At 27.5% G+C, this 18343-nt stretch overlaps 1 protein-coding gene across 1 annotated transcript; it reads right to left on the bottom strand.

Annotated features, from left to right (window-relative positions):
* Positions 1-399: 399 nt before the first annotated feature.
* On the bottom strand, positions 400-3375 carry LOC145840144 (protein CASP-like). Its single transcript, XM_082947290.1, has one exon. The coding sequence runs from the start codon at positions 3339-3341 to the stop codon at positions 1329-1331; it is 2013 nt and encodes a 670-aa protein (XP_082803416.1). The 5' UTR covers positions 3342-3375; the 3' UTR covers positions 400-1328.
* Between the last annotated feature and the right edge of the window lie 14968 nt (positions 3376-18343).

The raw sequence follows: 18343 nt of genomic DNA, 5'->3' as shown, positions 1-18343 counted from the left end.
GTGAGTATGAGTAACCCTAATTATTAAGTAGTTTAGAATTACTGAATAAAGATAAGATCTTGAACTTATAAATATGTAAATTTTTAAATTATAATTTTAATTATAAACATAACTATCAAGTCAAAACAAAATACGTGCACATTTTTATTTATTAACTACTATACTATAGAAGAGCTAAATAAAAGAATACAAAGTCGCAAAAACTTGAAGTGGAAAGCTTTAAAAGCATATTTTTAAACAATATAAAACTGTATACCATTTAGCAATTATAAAAATAACTTTAAGATAATAATTATACTAAAATACTAAACTTATAAATACACTATACAAAATATAAAATACTTTAAATTAGTATTTAAAGAAATAACATACATTATACTATCATATGAAATTGCACTTTAACAAAATACTTTAATAAAAATTGAAGATAATAGTTCTAAATTTGTTATAAATAAAAAAATAATTCAAAATTAAATTTCTGTACTAACCTAATCTTTAGTTTAATTAAATCAAAACACATAAGCTATAATTCATACTTTGAAAAATGTACAACAATATTTAAGTATCATAAAACTATTTAATTTCAAAAATCATAGATATACGCCAGAATACTTGTTAAAAACTTTTTAAATATAATCTTTCAAAATAAAAACAGCAGTGATAAACCAAGTTTTAAAATGTTCTTTTTAATGCGCAATTTACAAAACTATTAGAACTGCAGATAAAAATAAAATAAATATATTAATAATATAAAAAGTGGACACCCCAAACGACCTTAATAATAATATAAGAAAAAATAACTCAAAGTTCTTACAAAAAAATCGATAACATGAAAATGTAATTTAAATTGGTTATAAAATTAATTAAAAAACATATTTTATTTTACATATTTTAGAACACTCTTGCTGTACAAACACGGTGGAGTCTTAATCAAAGTTATTTTTATTCTTAGTTCTAAAAACTGCGGGAAGTTAAATTGATAGTGGAGAAAAAAAACAGAAGTACACAAAAGAAATAACAATTAAACAAACTTTTTAGTTGTACGTTAAAAAATAACTGTCGACACGTTATATTTAGTATTTTATCTGAAGATGGAAGTAGAATTGTAAAAATAAATTAAAAAAAAACTGTTTTATTTATAGCCAGCGTTGATTTTAATTAAATTTACAATCACACTTAAAGTTTAAAAAAAATTACGTTGAACAGAATCACTGTAACTAGTAAACTAGAACTTCACCGTGAGTTGACTTGAAGAGCCGTTCAAAAAGCAAAAAAAGTTAAATACATGGCAAAAAGTACAAGAACAATTTTATTCGGCCTTTTTAACATTAATTACCAGGCGACATCTGCGCGCCGAACTTCTTGTAGCACAGGTCGGCGATGTGGTGCTTGCAGTCGTCCACGTAGGCGTACTTGTACAGCACCATGTAGAGGAGAAAGTGCATGAAGAGGGCGTAGAAGAAGAACACCGTCCGCCCCACCTTGCTGTTCAGTATCATCCTGGTCATCTGCAGCGTCACCTTCTCGTGCGCCGACAGGTTCAAGTACTTGCGCTGCTTCTCGCGCCTGCTGAACGACGCGAACGGGTCCAAGTTGGCCTCGTACTGGTGCGAGTACTGCCTGGAGGTCTTGTCTTCCTGGGCGTTCGTCCTGCCCGAGTAGCTCTGCAGGTACTTGATCTTCTCGTACAGCTTCACGTTGTCGCCCCTCATGCTGCTCACTTCCGATTGGAGGGTTTGCAGCTGCTGATGCAGGTTGTAGTTCTCCGCTTCCAGCTCGCTGCTCCTCACCCGGAACCTTTCCCTCTGCGACTTCACCACCACCAGCATCGACGACTGCTCGTCCTTCTGGGAAGTCTGCAGGCTCTCCACGTCGATCGCCACCGAGGAGTCTTTCAGGGCTCCGGCGATGACCTCGTGGGAAGAGTTGCTGCTCAGAGTGTTCTGATTGGCCGAAGAGCCGTCAGCCGCTGATCTGATTGGAGCTTGGACTAGCATCAGGTCGGACTCCAAACTGGTGATCAGCGCCGACTTTTGCTCGTCACTCGCCTGCAGAGTTTCCAGTTTATCAACAATTTCGTTTCTTTCATTGTTCAGTTTTGAGTTAGAGTGTCTCAACACAGTGTTTTCGTCTTGTAAAACTTTGTTTTTCTCAATCAACAACTGCTCAAGAGGCTTTTGAAGATCTTCAGAGTTGCTTGAAAATTCAGTTTCTTTAATTATGTTCAGCTCTTTTTTTATTTCGTCATAATCATTTTTGGCGGCCAGTTTTTTCTGCATTTCTAAAACAACTTCAGTTTTTTGTTGCAATTCCTCTTCCAGTTTGTTGATTTGCAAGCTTGTGCTTTCATTGTTTTTAATGAGGCTGCTTTGAAGCCTTTTCACGTCTTCTACCAGTTGCTGCACCTCCCTCTCCTTTGTCGAAAGCTCAAGCTCCAAGTTGTTCTGCGCCACCAAGTGAGAGTCGTCGTTTCTGACCAGCTTTTCACTGTCAACAGCCTTGCACGCGCTTTCCTTCACCAGCTGCATTTCTTCCTGCAGAGACTCGCACTGCTTCTGCAAAACGTCGTTGGTCTGGTTGCACCTGTCCAGGTCGCTCACAAGCATGTCTATCTCCGCCTGCTTGGCCTCAACCTCCTCGTCGTTTCTCGACTTCAAGTTGAAAAATTCCGACCTGGAAGCTTCCAGCTCCATTTGCAACGACTGGATTTTTCTCTCGGCGTCGGTCAGCTTTGTCGCCGCCTGCAGCTTGTCCTCCACCATCTGCTTCTCTTTCAGCGCAAACTCCTTCTGCAGGTCGATCTGCTTCTCCTCTATGATCTTCAGCGCGTTGCTCTCAGACTCCTTCTCCAGGCTTTTCACTTTCTCCCTCAGGTTCTTGATGGTCACCCCCTGGTTCTTGACCTCGGCGAACTCCTTGTGGTATTCGGCGAGCGTGTCTCTCAGCTTGGCGTTCTCAATTTCCAAGTCGTTCAGCTTGTGGTTCTTCTTCTGGTGCGCTTCGGCTTGCATCAGCGCGTTCTGAGGGTCGGGTATCTCCGATATCTTCTTGTAAATTTTGAAGAACTCCGCCTCGCAGCCTGTGCTCCTCTTGGTCAGCGAGTCGATTTCCTTCTGCACCACTTTGATGAAGGGGGCGACGGCAGGCTTGACATCCGGGTGCTTCTCCTTGATGGTTTTCATCAGCACCTTCAGCGAAGTCATCAGCTCCTTCCTGGAAACGATGCTGGCGTCCGCCCTGTTCGTGTTCTCCTCCACTACCTTCTCCGTGGAAACCTGAAAGTCGTGCAGGTCAAAGTCCTTCCACCACTGCAGCGCCACTGATATGTTGCTTGAAGCCATGTTTCAGTGAAAGTTTACAATTTGTTTTATTATACGTTCTGAGTATGAAACAAGCTGGTTAGATATATGTTTATATAAAACAGCATTTTACTTTTACCGCAATGTAAAACAATTGTGTTTATTGTTGATTTAAAAGAAATTAACTTTTTTATTACTTACACTCTGTCTTTATATGACAGAAAATACTAATAAAAAATATTAAGAAAATAAATAAGTTATGAAATAAGCCTGTGAAAAATATATTACTGTATCTAAACTGCTTGGAAATCATTAAATTTGCTAAAAAGCTATTAATATTTCTGCTCGTTTACTAAATTACATTCTTTGGGATACTTTACTTATTTTTATAAACATACTTAAAATATTACATTTAAATTCCAAGACAATAAACACTAACTTAAGCCATACTGTTTTTTTATTGTACATATTAAAATATATTATAACTACCAATTAAATTAAGTAACGGTAATACAAATAAATCAAAAACTACTTTACAGTTTTTCTTTGGAAATAAATTAAACGAAAATCACAGCTTAAAAAATTAAATATAAAACATTAAGGCGAGCCAAAGTCGGAATTACTTTTAAAGAAGCTTAAATATCTAACATACAAAAATTATAAGAGAATAGTAAAAAAGGAAGTTTAAAAAACCATTTGCAACATAAAATATATATACAAAAACTAATAAAACAAATTGCACAGTAATTTTCTTTATTAAACTAACATAGGTTTCTATGTGTTTAACGAGTTAACACAGTTCAACGGAGTTCTGCAAACATTATAAGTACTCCAAGAGAAGAATAGAAGATAAAGAAGGTGAGTGAGTATATTTACTAAAAACAATAATATTTATTACTTATATTATAGTCATCATAATAACTACATTTAACACGCACCTTATACACGACAGTTTTATTCAAGCAGTTACCTTGAAAAGGGTTATCTATTTTATTCAACTTACGACAGTTACAATTCTTAATTTCATTATTCTTCGTTTAAAACCAAGCTTAACTTCTTTATTATACAGAAACTATTCATTTTATTTATTTTTTCAGTTTTATTTTACAGAAATATTTTTAAAATAAAATAGAAAAGTAAATAGGCAAGTTCGCTGGAATATAAAATTAAAGCAATTTGGACGTTAATTTTCTTTATTGAACTAAAAATTTCTATTATATAGTTAAAATTTTCAAATTTAGGTCTAGAATTATTATTTAAATAAACAAATTTATCAATTAACTTACATTGGTATACTTAGTTTTTAAAATTTATAACAATCAAATAATTTAACATATTTTTATATATATTTACAATAATTATGGCTTACAGTTTAGTAAATACACATGTTCATCTACTTTATTTACCATCTTTTCTTGCAGTTAGTACTTGATATTTTTTACAAAACTCTGTGGAATTGGGTTAACTTGGTTTAACAAAGAAACTATATATTAGTTTAATATGGAAAAACTACTGTGCGAATTTGTTTTTATTAATTTATGTATATTTTATGTGACAAATGGTATCTTAAAAGTTATAATAACAATTTTACAATAGCATATTAAAAAAACTAAGTTTAAAAAAAGCTGATCTAAAAGTGAAAAAAAATAGCTTGAGATTTAGTAAAAAATCTAATCTAGCCTCTGTATCACTGGAAAAACTAAACAAGCATGAGTTTTTCAAAAATTTCTAATTAGTCGAAGTTAGGAGCAAACCTGTTATTGTGTTCAACAAACTAGACTATTGAAAAGATTAAAACCTATAACTATTAATCATAGGCTCTCAATACTATCTAAAAATAAAATGTGTTTCAAAAATGCAAAACACCTTACAAGCAAGCATTCAAGTATAGTTCAAATTGTTAAATGCAAGTTTAATACTAACCTTTGCGTTTTTAATTAAACATTTCATAGTTCTATAACAACAAAAAAAACTTATAAACATTCAGTAGATATTAATTACAAGTAGTATAGTATTTTTATTGTAATTATTTATTTATGCTTGATGATTTGTTTGTGCGTGTTTATTTGTGTCTTTTTAAAAGAAACTTTTCGTATCAAATTTTAGTATGATTGACTACAACTAAAAAAAGAATTACGATTTTTATTTTTAATTAATTGAATCCGGACAGACCTGACATGAACAGGATCATCCAGAAATTTCAAAACTCAAGATATGGTCGAATACGGACTACTAGTTCCTACAAAAACTTCAAAAATAAATTAGGTGTTAAAAAACAAATTTGATAATTTTTTATAAACGTTATTCAGCTTTAAACAGTAAATTTTTAAAGTTGCAACAAACAAAAACCAATCTGTGATTTTTATAACTACATACTGCTATCCAAATATATACTATAAAATTAAATCGAAAATTCAATAATTGTACATCAATACAAAACCTGGAAAATATACTACTTGTGCCAAGTTTATTACTTTTTGTTTTAGTAAAACAAATATTTTTAATATACCTGTTTTCAGTAATTAAAAGTAATATTTAAAAATTCAATAGAAAAAGCTCAAAGTTAAACACACTTAGAAGTTTAATAAAGAAAATAAAACAATCTCTGGTGATAAATAATGTTGTTTCTGAGCGTGTAATTATTAATAGTAGAACACCTCATGATGCTTGTGTATTATTGTTGTTTCTTGTATATACAGGGTTGCCACTCGTGTTTTCAAAAATTTTTCCAGGTTTTTAAAAGTACACATTTTTGGATCTTTTTTTTAAGTTTACGGTTAAATTTAAGGTAAGAAACTGTGTTAAATAGTATAAACAGTTTAAAAAGGTACTGTAAAGCTACTTAAAACGTGTTTTTTTTATTAAAAAAGTTTTATTGATGACAAATTTTTTTTATCTATATAATAAATTTTTTGAGTCAAACTGATATTTTACTACTGAACATGTTAAAATTCTTAAAAATTCCAGGTTTTTTGTTCAAAATTCCAGGTTTTTCAAGGTTTTTTTTCAAAATTTCTTAATTTCCAGGTTTTTCCAGGTTATTTTTGCCTAAAATGTCAAATTCCAGGTTTTTCCAGGATTCCAGGTAAAGTGTATATACAGGGTTGCCACTGGTTTTCGAGAAATTTCTTCAGGGTTTTCTAAATTTATTTTAGGTTTTCGAGTCTATTTTTGGTTTAAACTATAAAGTTAAAGGTTAAAAAATGTGCTAAGTAGTATAAAAACATTGAAAAGATACTGTAAAGCTACTTTATATGTGTTTATTAACATATTTTTTTTACACTGATGATAAAAGTTTCATTTATATGATAGATTTTTCCTACCAAATATAAATTTTACTACTTTATGTAAAAATTGTTTAAAATTCAATATTTTTCCAGAATTACAGGTTTTGTGGCAACCCTGTATATATCAGAAACTTATTTTGTGCTACAGATGCTAACCTGAGACTATGTGCTGAAAATTCCTGCCTAAGTTCCATCATAAAGATTTTGAAACAAGTGAAATTTTTTATCAATAAGTAGTAGGGTAAAGTTGATGAATAGCTGGCGGACAATAGGCATTTTATAAATAAAAATAATAATACATTGTTTTGATCAGAAGGGCTCATCAGCTATAAATTAAATCTGAAAGCAAATCAAAAAAAAATCAGATTAACTTATTTAGAAATGTAGAATTTAAAAAATAAAAATGCGAAAACACAAAACAAAACTTTTTGAAAAAAAATTACTTAGTTTTATTTAAGCAATTTATTGCTACTAAATTTCATTTTTATTCTCTTGATTGACATCAATAGCTTAAATAACAGTAACACTTTTTTATCAGATAAATTGTTTTTTGCTTTAAATATACTACGTAGAAGACATTACTTTTAAATTAATTTTCATTCTATTAAAAAATTTTTTTAGCTACTTTAAAAAATTTGACCATTTTTTTTTAGAAAATATACTTTAAAATCAATTAAGCAATTTTTTTTTAAAGCAAAAACTACATTTTGTAAACCAGTTTAATTAATAAAAATTACAATAAATCACAAGCTTTTAGTCAACAGAAAATTTTTATGAAATCTTTGACTTAATAATTTAAAATTAACATAAAATTAAGACTGAAAACAAAAAAGTATTGAGCATACAGGCAGATGAACAATTAACATTTTACAATAAATATGGATACGAAATAAAAATGTAAAAACATAACAGAAGCTATAGCTAATTAAATAGGTAAACTTAAAAATATCAAATAAAAAGTAATAGCAACATTTAAATTAAACATTTACATTTTAAAACATATTAATCTAAATATAATAATTGCATATAATAAATGTCTAATTGTTTGGTTCACAAAGTTTACCTAATAAACAATAAAAAAAAAGAAAAAAAATATTATTTAAAGAGAAGTACTAGTTAAAATTTGAAATATAATCACAGGAATTCATTAGACCTCTGAGTAGAAGGTTTTTTAATAACCTTACAACAATAGGTAGGTTCTTTATTTAGTGATAAAACAATTCCAGTCAAGCTTTGTTCAAGTTCATATTGATTTTTTCCAACTTTTTCATTTGAGCTTTTAAGCAATGCAGCTTTATACTCAGATCTTCTTATCTCCACTCCCCTTGCCTTTTTAAAACTTTCGATTGCTTCTTCTGGCTTCATGCCATTGACTTGCATTAAATATTTACGGATCAGGAAGCGGGTTCTGTTGGCGCCATGAGTGCAATGAACAAGAACAATATTGTTGTTGTATTTATTTTCCTCACAACGCTAATGAACTTTTTCACGTGATACTTTCTGGGCAGCTTCTGCCCTTCAACTGGGATCTTTTTCACAGCAACACCACATGTTGTGAAATTTGTGACATCATAATACTTGTCAGTGTCCCACAAATTGACCACCATTCCAATTTTTAAGCCCTTCTCCTTTTTCATGTCTATGGCACTCTGAAGTTGAATTTTTAATTTTCTATAACACATAATTTTTCAGTTTTTAAAAGAACTTTCATTGCTATGAATCTGCTATTTTTTACCAGGTCGCCCATTTTTGGGTATTTTAACCAGTCCTTGGGTATTTTTTTCTTCATTACTTTTGTTGTGCAATGTTTTTTAAACTTTCCTATAAAAACAAACATTTCAGAATAAAGGATAAAAAAATTCTATGTTTGAATAATTACTTATACAAATTTATATTGTATAACTTACATTGATAAAAATTGATACTGTATAACTTACATATTTTTTAAAATATTGTATAAACATAGAAAACTAATTAGATACTTAAATTCATATACACTATTTGGTTGTAATTTCTTAACCTAATGTATTTTTTCAAAGAACCATTACAAATAAAACATCTTTAAATCTGGAAGCTCTAAAACTTATAAATTTTTTAACTTACTTGTTTATAGTTGACTCAAGAGGGTATTAATTAAAAAAACACAGCACTTTCATCCATCAGATTTACAGTACTTAACTTATGACAATATTGATAGTAGTAATAAGTATAAACATAGATTTATTTGTGAAAATTTTAATTTTTTTCAAAAGTCACAATTATACTTTAAGCCAAAAAAAAATACTTCATTAGCAAAGCCTAAAAAGTTAATCAATACATAACTATTGATATTCACTTAATATTAATTATACTTTAGAAGAATAAATATTTAATAAAAAAGTTCTTTTTGAAAAACTCTTAGCTTAAGTAAGAATAAAAAACATAATTACTTTAAGGAAAGTTACTGGAAATTACTTCTAGGTTTTTAGAAGTACACATTTTTGGGTCTATTTTTAGCCTAAAGTTAAGTTAAGTTAGTTAGTGCATATTGGTATCCAGTTATTGAATGCACTAACTAACTCCAATTTCAAATAAAAACTTAAATACTCAAATCAACAAAACAACCAAAACAAAATAAATCAACAAGAACAAGAAAAAAAATATACTTTAATCCACCCTACTGCCAGTCAGTAAGAACCAATATAGGCAAAGCTTTTCTGCAACTAACAGACAAACGTTTTAAAATGATCACAAACTAAGCAAAATAATAAATAGAAACAATTGTAAAATTTCATATAGCTGCATGAGCAATATCAAGATGTTAACCCAAAAACATAACCAAATATACTTAAAAGCAAAAAACAACAAAGAAAACAAAACGCTTTGCAACTGCTGAAATAAAAACAAATGTTCCCCTAACAATAAATTTTAAGTTGAAAATGTAATATATAAAGCAACAAGTAGATCAGATAACAAAACTAAAAACCATTTGACTCAACGGGTGGCACTTTCAAAAATAGGTTGTACAACCATATTAGCGACTTTAAAAACTACAAATAGCACAGAAATATTAAAGTACATCTGGAAGCTTAAAAATAACAACATTGACTGGCAATTAATCCACCACATAGACATTGTCAAAATTCCGCAAATTATTTGCAGTACTTAAATCCTAGAAAAAATAGCAATTGTCAATGCTGACAGAAGGGATAACTTAAAAAAACTTTATGAACTATTCTATTCTTGTCCCCACTTCAAAAAAATATATTTTAAAACTTAAACCTTGAGTTGTTAGTAATATTGGTTTCATGTATGCTCTTAAATTTTTTTTATGTAGATACTATTTTCAAAAAACTAAAAGTCTTTTTAGTATTCAAGCAAAATTTTAAATCTTCATAGTCATCACAAACATAGGTTTCTTCAAAACTTAAGTCTTAAATTGTCCGCAATATTAGTTTTATGTACGCTCTTACATAGTTTTTATGTATTTACTATTATTAACAATCTAAAAAATTGATAAAACCAAAATTTCAAATTCTTATAGCTAATAAAAACAAATATTTTTTTAAGTTTTCGATAGCTACGTCATAATTCAAACTAAAAAATTTTTAACTTAAAACTATTGCATTACAAATATGCACAATTTTACTTTAACAATGTTTACTTAGAAAACTTTCAAGAAGAAAGAAACCTGTATATAGGTTCTTATTATTGTTCTATTATATACTTTTTGATTAACATTTTAATTTTGTTACTTAACCCAAAAAAATTTAAATTTTAAGATACATTTAACTATAAGATAAAAAACTAATTAGTTTTGTTTTATAAGTAAAGTTTTGTTTTTAAGTAAAGATATTTGTTTTTATTTTATTTTATGTTTTAGCACTGTTTTCCTTAACTATCATATATATTTCTAATTTTTTTTAAATAATCACTGAAGAGGTCTTTCACCAAAACTAAGTCTGTTTTAAAATTTCTTGAAAGAATTTAATAAATATAATTTCTCCTCTAGAAGTTGAGATCTTTTTATCAGTTTTCGAAAATTCAAAACATATATTAAAAATAATCTTTCTCTTCTGTTATGTTTTTTTAATTTAGACTGGAATGTTTAAAACCAGCCCCTCAAAAACTGTAAGAGAAGATATATCTATTATTGATTTACTAGATCCACAAAATTAGGATCTGGCTAACCAAATACATTTTTAAAATTGGAATCCAGCTTGATCTAGATATTAGTAAGAAAGGCTAAATACAGCCGGATCTTGATCTCACTTTAAAATTAATAGAAAATAACAAATCATAAGTTGAAAATAAATAAAAGATTATGGATAAGTTTTTTTAAAATTAATTATCCTTTAAGCAGGGTTGCTAAAGATTTTTGAGAAATTTCATCTAGGTTTTTGGAAGTACAAGTTTTTGGGTAAATTTTTACTATAAAATTAAGTTAAAGGTAGACAACTGTCTTAATAAGTATAACAATATTGAAAATATAACATAAAGCTACTTTAAATGTGTTTTTTGACTAAAAAGAAAACTATCTACATTACAGACTTTTAGAGTCATATCAAAATTTCATCACTATACATGTAAAAGTTGTTTAAAATTCAAAGTTTTTAGTGATTTTTGTTAAAGATTCCATATTTTTTTTCAAAATTTTTCTAATTCCAGTTTTTTTACTATTATAACTTTTTTCACAACCTTGTATTTAGTTGATACAGTTTCAAATTTATTTTATGTATTTATTTAAACAGCAAATGTAGAAGCATATAAATAAAAAAAGCTTTTCTTTTTATGATTTATAAGAAAAAAAAACCTTGAGGTATAAGTAGTTTGTGCCAGAAGCCGAATAATTTTTAAATATTTCTAAAAACTCAGTATAGCTTGAGGTGACTCTGGAGAGACGTTGGTCACTCAAAGAGTGGTGCCCTGCATATGGAGTATGTGTAAACTTGTTAATTAGTCTATGGTAGCTTTTAGGAAACACCATTTTTAAAAGATCTAAAGCTCCAAGTTAAAGAAAACATACAGTAAAAAAAAACTTGTTCACTAATTACTTAAACTTGTTGAACTCTCATTTTTTTGCTTTTAAACTCATAAACTTGTAATTAGTATGCCCTACACTAAACAAAAAGTTTTATTGCAAAAAGTGCATACAATTAAAACCCTCTATCCAAAAAAAGCGTGTGCTGAAATTAAATGATGTGTATAAACTGCAGGTTTGTAAGCTGATGTGAAATACTTTAATATGCTTTAATGTATAGAACAACAGACTTAAACTTTCTAGTTCTGTTCATTAACACAACACAAGGTTTCCAAACAAATTAAATTTCATAACTAAAAGACCTAGAACAAATAATTTGGTAAAAAGTTTTGGTTTAGTGTCCCAGAACTTTTAAAAACTAAAATTAAAGAGTTTTAATTATAGTTATCAAAAGTTTTAATTAAATAACTACAAGGAGTAGATCTAGAGTGCTTCTGTATGCATGCTTTATTTCTATTAAAATTTAATGTATGTTATATGTACAGCAGATTGTGATGGTTCTTTTTTTTATGATTGTCTGGCTAATGAAAGAATGATTGTTATAAATTATTTAAATAAATTACATTTACTTGTAATATTATAGAACTTAATACTTTCAGTAAGACTTTGTTTTTTTTTGCAACAGCTGATTGTAAGTTCACACTGGTGAAAGCAATAAAATTATTGGATTGTTGAAGTGTTTTTTGTTGCAGCAAAAAACTTGCATGGAGGTTGAACTTAATGATATTCACACATTTTTGTAGAGGCAGAGATTTGAGATCTAGCGCAGAGATTTGAACCTTGTGAGTGCTTGACAAATAATACCAAGGGATATTTTTAAGTTAATTAGATAGTTTTATTTATCTATTTATTTGGTTAGTTTAATATTAGTTTTAAAGGGGGAGGTAGAATTAGACATGAAGGCTACCTTGCTTGACCTTCAAAAACATTTATAATTGCTGAGGAAGAGTAAGGACTGATATTTTTTTACCATTAAAAAAATTGTTCTCAAATTACTCATAAAACGAAAATCAAGTGTGTTTTATGATTTTTTCATTGTATTCATTTTAAAAAATGAAAAAACATCAGTCTTAAATTCTACCTAATGCAATAATAAAGATTTTCCAGAGAAACTGTTTTGAGATTTTATTTAAGTAGTATACTATTTAATTACAACGAGCAATTGTTTGTTTAAGCTAGTATTTCTAATATTTTTTTTTACTTTAATTTGTTAATACAGTATAGGACTTATTCAAATTCTCAACTTAGATCCTCTAAAACAGGGTCCAAACTTTTTTTCCCCTTTGAGGAAATTAAAAAGAAAAAAAATCTCTAAAAAGATTTCTGATGTCTACCTGCCTTTCTTTTATGTATTAAGTTAATGATCTAACACAAACATAAAATTAGTATCCATAGGTGTCCAGATCCAAATATATCTTTAATTAAGATCCAGGATCATGATGTTATGTCTCTGGACAGTTCCAATCAAACTTCAAAAATGTTCCCATGTCTAGTGTACCTTTATTAGGCCTAGCACCAGTTTTTTTTTACTTCTCATTGAAAACGGTTTGAAGGGTACCTAGTTAAGTTTTAAAACATGGCCCCTTATAACAAACCCCCTTTACTAGTCATGGGCCCTATTATGACAAATATTAAAAGCCCCTAATATAACTAGTAAATTTAAACTATATTATCAGGCACAAAAACTTCAAATGTAGATGTTTACTAAAATGGCAAAAATTGTTATGATAAATAAAAAACATATTCTGTGCATTTATCTAAGTTTTATGTTTAAAAAGCAAACAAATGTATTTTTTAATCTATTCTAATTTAAGGTTTGCCATATAACTACAAAAATTCTTTACTTACATTGTTTTTTAATTTATTAATTTTATCTATAGTTTTTCTTACTATTATTTTGTTGTAAACTAAGTTTTTAGTATGTTAAATTTACTTTTCCACTGACTTACATTAATCTAAATATTATTCGCAAGTACAGCAAAATATAAAAATAATATTACATATTTGGTGAATTTTTGCTATGAAAGTTTTAATTGGTAAGAAAAAATATAAAAATTAAAAAAGATAACAAAATAAAAAAAAACAGTTGTATAATTAAATTTAATAATTTTAAATCTACTTTTATGCAACTAAACATTATTTATAACATTTGTATATGGTAAAATTCGATAAAATTATATTTAATTACTTACAGTTTAAATGCTTTCTTACAATTATTGAAAACGATTTTAACCTTTATACACAATTTTAATTTTTTTTAGTTTTTATTAATAAAAAAAAGCTAAAAATTCTTAAACATTCATTTGATTTGTTAGTTTTATAGTAGTACAATACAATTGCATTAAACTTAAAAGACGAAAATAATAGGTTCTATGGATGACTAGAAAGTTCATGCTAAACTAATAAAAGAATTACAAACTTATAGTTTTAAAACTATACAAAAGTTAAATAAAAGTATCTAAACTGCATGGGTTTAATTTTAAATCATTTCTGTTCACCATTTTTACCTGATTAATTTTAAACTGCTTTATTTTAAGCAAACTTACATATCTACCGAAAAACTTGTTGCCAATTTTAATCTTAAAGTTTAATAGACCAAGTTAGTGGCCCTAATTTAGGGACTCATTAAATTACAATAAATTTATTGAGTAGTAATTATAATAATTATTTAACAGTTTAAAAAGTATATCCTTTAATGTTATTTTGCATTTAGTCTCCAACAACTTAACAACTTGTATTATAAACATTTAAAAAAAAAATTGCCAATCATGATGCTAATTAACTCAAAAGTAAGCAGCACTAACTAAAAGTTAATTAGCGCGATAGTGCACAGCAAAAACACTAGTAAAAAAATGTTAGCTAATATTGTACGTCTGTAAAAAAGTTCTGATCACTTGATAAAAAAAAAAGGTTTACTGTAATTTCCAAAATCAATTAATTTTTGTTTTTAATTTTTTTTTTTAGGATTTTCAATGTGGTTTTGTTTTTATTCGTCTGCATTATGATTGTGAAGAAAAGTAGTAAAATACATTAAAACGCTGTAAAACTTTAACAGTTTGTATAATAATATAATTCTTTTGAATTATGTTTATATTTTCTACAGAGTTTATACCAAGCCAATGTTGCAGCTGTGAAACAATCTGCTATGGTGTAAATTCAACAAATTTTTTACTTAAAAAGTTTAATGATTTTTAAACAAACTTTTTAGTCTATATAAGATAGTTTTTATTTTTAATGGAGTGCAAGTTTTATACGAGCGTGAACTTAGCATGAGAGCGTTTTTAGGATTTTTTTTAAATGTTGAAACTTAAGACCCAACTATTTTTCTTATATTAACAGCTTATTGAAACTTTTTTTTTATTCTAAAGAACGGTCCTTTATCTTTAACCAAAAAAAAATCCATTGAAGTGGGGTTTGAGTTTTTGAGTGGGGCGCATTTAAAAATTTTGAGTTTTTTTATTCTTTTTATTTATACAAGCTTTTCTCCAAAAATAATAATTTAAAAATATATATTTTCTAAAGAAATTCATTAAATGAATTTATTCTTGCAAGAACTTATTTTACAAACTAAGTTTCGTTCAAAGACCTCGTCAGTGCTCAAATAAATTGAAAGAATAAATTCATTATTTATCCTCCAGTAGTTGAGATCTCTCTATTTGTTTACTTAAAACCAAAACATATAATAAATGCTTATAAAAAGATGTTTGATGATGTTGAAAATTTTTTTTTCAATTTTTTTTTATACCATAAGCCCAAATAAACCTGTCAGAAAAATTCCAATTTTGAACGATTTTTGTTTTTTAGATATACAACTTTTTATGCAAAAATAATTTTTTTTTAGTAATTTTTGTTTTCAATAGTTTTGTATAGTTATGTTTTATGATGTTGTGATTTTTTTTCACAGTTTATTATTGCTATTAAAATATATGACCCTAAGAAGTTTTACCAAAATCTTAGCAAATCTATTTGAGGGATTTCTTGCTCAAGTGCTAAGAGTTTAGATAAAACTTGTATGGGTCATATCTTTTTAAAGCAATAATAAACTGGGAAAAAATATCACAACACCATAAAACATAACTATACAAATCTGTTAAAAACAAAAACTATTAAAAAATTATTTTATTTTTTCATTAAAAGTTGTATATCTTAACAACAAAAATCGTGCAAAATTAGATTTTTTTTTGACAGGTTTATTCAGGTATATGGTATAAAAAAAAATTGAAAAAGAGTTGAAAAAAAAATATATATAAAAAAGTTTTCAACATCATTAAACTCATTTTAATAAGTATGTTTAAAAAAAAATTAAAAGAAAAAAATATTTTTTAATAAAAGTTTGTATAAATAAAAAGTTGACAAAAAAAAAACTCAAAATTTTTAAAGGGGCCCCATTCAATGGATTTTTTCTGATTAAAGACAAAGGACCGTTCTCTAGAATAAAAAATAAAGTTTTTAATTAGCTATTAAGATAAGGAAAATAATTGGGTCTTAAGTTTGGACATTTTTATAAAATTCTAAAAAAACGCTTTCAAGCTAAGTTCACGCTCGTAAGTTTTATTCGCTGTTCCATTTAGTTGAATATCGAATAACATAAAATCAGTCAACTAGAGTGCAAGATTTCTGATACAATGTTAGTAGATTTGTGGGATGTAGCTATACAAACAGAGTAGCTGTCTAACTTGCACGAGTGTACAAAATTGCACGAAGGGACAAAATTATAGGAGAGCACAAAATTCCACGAAGACACTTTTGCACGAAGACTAATTTGCACGAGGGCACAAAATTGCACATAGATAAAATTGCACGAAGATATTTTTGAATAAAGGGCTACTTTAAGACACTTTTGCACGTAGACATTTTCGCACGGAATAATTTTTTTTAACTTAGGTTTTTTTTTTACTCTCACTGTTACTCGTAACCCTTACCATCGGATGGTAAGTATTTATTATTATTTTTTATTTATTTCTTAATTAAAAAAAAATGTTTTTTTTTTAATTTCAAGTTTTGATTTTATGTAAATTTAATTTAATTTTTTTTTCTTACTATCACTGTTACCTCTAACCCTTACCCTCGGTCGGTAATTTTTTATTTTGCTAATTAAAAAAAAAAATTTTAATAATAATTTTTATTATTTATTTTTCATTTATATTTTTACTATCACTGTTACCCCTAACCCTTACCCTCAATTAGTAACTTTTCTTTTTTTTTTATTAATTTTTATTTTATTTTTATTTCTTCTAATTTTTATTTTAATATTTTTCTGTATTTTTTATTCTCGTGCAAAAATGTAATTCGCGCAAAATTGACTGTTGGTGCAAAATTTTCTTCGTGAAATTTTTTTTCCCTCATGCAATTTTGTGCCCTCGTGCAGGTTTGGCTTTGTGCAAATTTGGCTTCGTCCAATTTATAGCAAATGAAGTCGAGTCAAAACCTTGCTGCAGCAGTGCTAGTGTCAACATGTAGTTTTAGAAATTGACACTTATATTGTTTAATTTTTTTATGTAAAGTTTTTATTTAACAATTTTCTTTTTTTAAAAGATTTTTCCAAATAGTTAATTCTTGCATTAAACGAAACATATTAAAAAAGAAATAATTTAGACTTAAACCATATGGAAAGATTATGACTCCATTTGAAGAGGTAGCAATTATTTATATTACTGGTTTGTGTATCATTTTATGTTCTTTGATAATAACTAAGCAACTCATTTGTTGTGCCTTGTTTCTATAAGCAGTTGAAGAGTAGCAAGTATTGTGTAGTTAAGTTTATTCATTTATTGTTAACAGTTGGGGTTTAAAGTATAATATAACCATACAAATTTTTTATTAGATTAAGTAAATCTTTTTTTATGGTAGGTTGTATCTTAAATGATTAATAGCGAGGATATATTAGACCAAAACTTAATGTGTTCAAAAGGCCAAGAATATATCTGTAAAATCTTAGATTAATATAAATACTTGGAGTAATGATTACATAAGCAAACTTGAAATGATGACAATGAAAGTTATAAAATTTATAAGTGTTTTTAGTTATTTCTACTTATTTACCAATTGAAACTAGTTTGAAATTTTTGCAAGAATTTTGATAAATTGTAGAAATAACCTGTTTTATAGCAAATGACGTTCTTTTAAATCAGTTGTAGCTAAGAGAGCTATGCTTAATATTTTAGGATGTAAAACTAAAAAACTTTTTGCTAACCATATTAAGTTCAAATTTCTAAACAAGTTGTTCAGATGGGATTAAAAAATAGTGTTATAATCGTGTATTTATGTTATGATGAGTTTAGTGAACAGTATGTACTAAAATTTACTTTTCTATGCTTTATTAATATAAAAGTACTACAATGTTTGTTTGCTAGTTTGTTACTTTTTAATAGTTTTTCCTTTTCCTACTTTCAAAATAAAAGAACTAGAGTCAGAAGTAGAAATAAAAAAACAATTACCGAAATCTTTAGTGTTATATTTTTATCAATTTAAACTTTTGGCTTGGTAGTTGTATATTTTTCTATTTAATGTTATTTATAATTTGTGTGTGGGATATAACTTAAATGTGTTTTTTTTTTCTGATTATTTAAAAAGTATAAATTTTTTTCTACAACTTAGCCTTGTATGCATTTTTAAGGTTAGTTTTGGGTTTTTCAAAAGTCTCATGATAGTTTTAATTATTTTGAAACTAACTTTTTCCTTAAAAGCTCTGTCTTTGTCCTTTAAATAAAATCTGGCCCGCCTTTTACTTTCAAGGT

Source organism: Thalia democratica, chromosome 7 (genome assembly GCF_965202585.1).
Source record: "Thalia democratica chromosome 7, ktThaDemo2.hap1.1, whole genome shotgun sequence".
Lineage (NCBI taxonomy): Eukaryota > Metazoa > Chordata > Thaliacea > Salpida > Salpidae > Thalia > Thalia democratica.
This window is presented reverse-complemented; position numbering and strand designations above follow the sequence as displayed.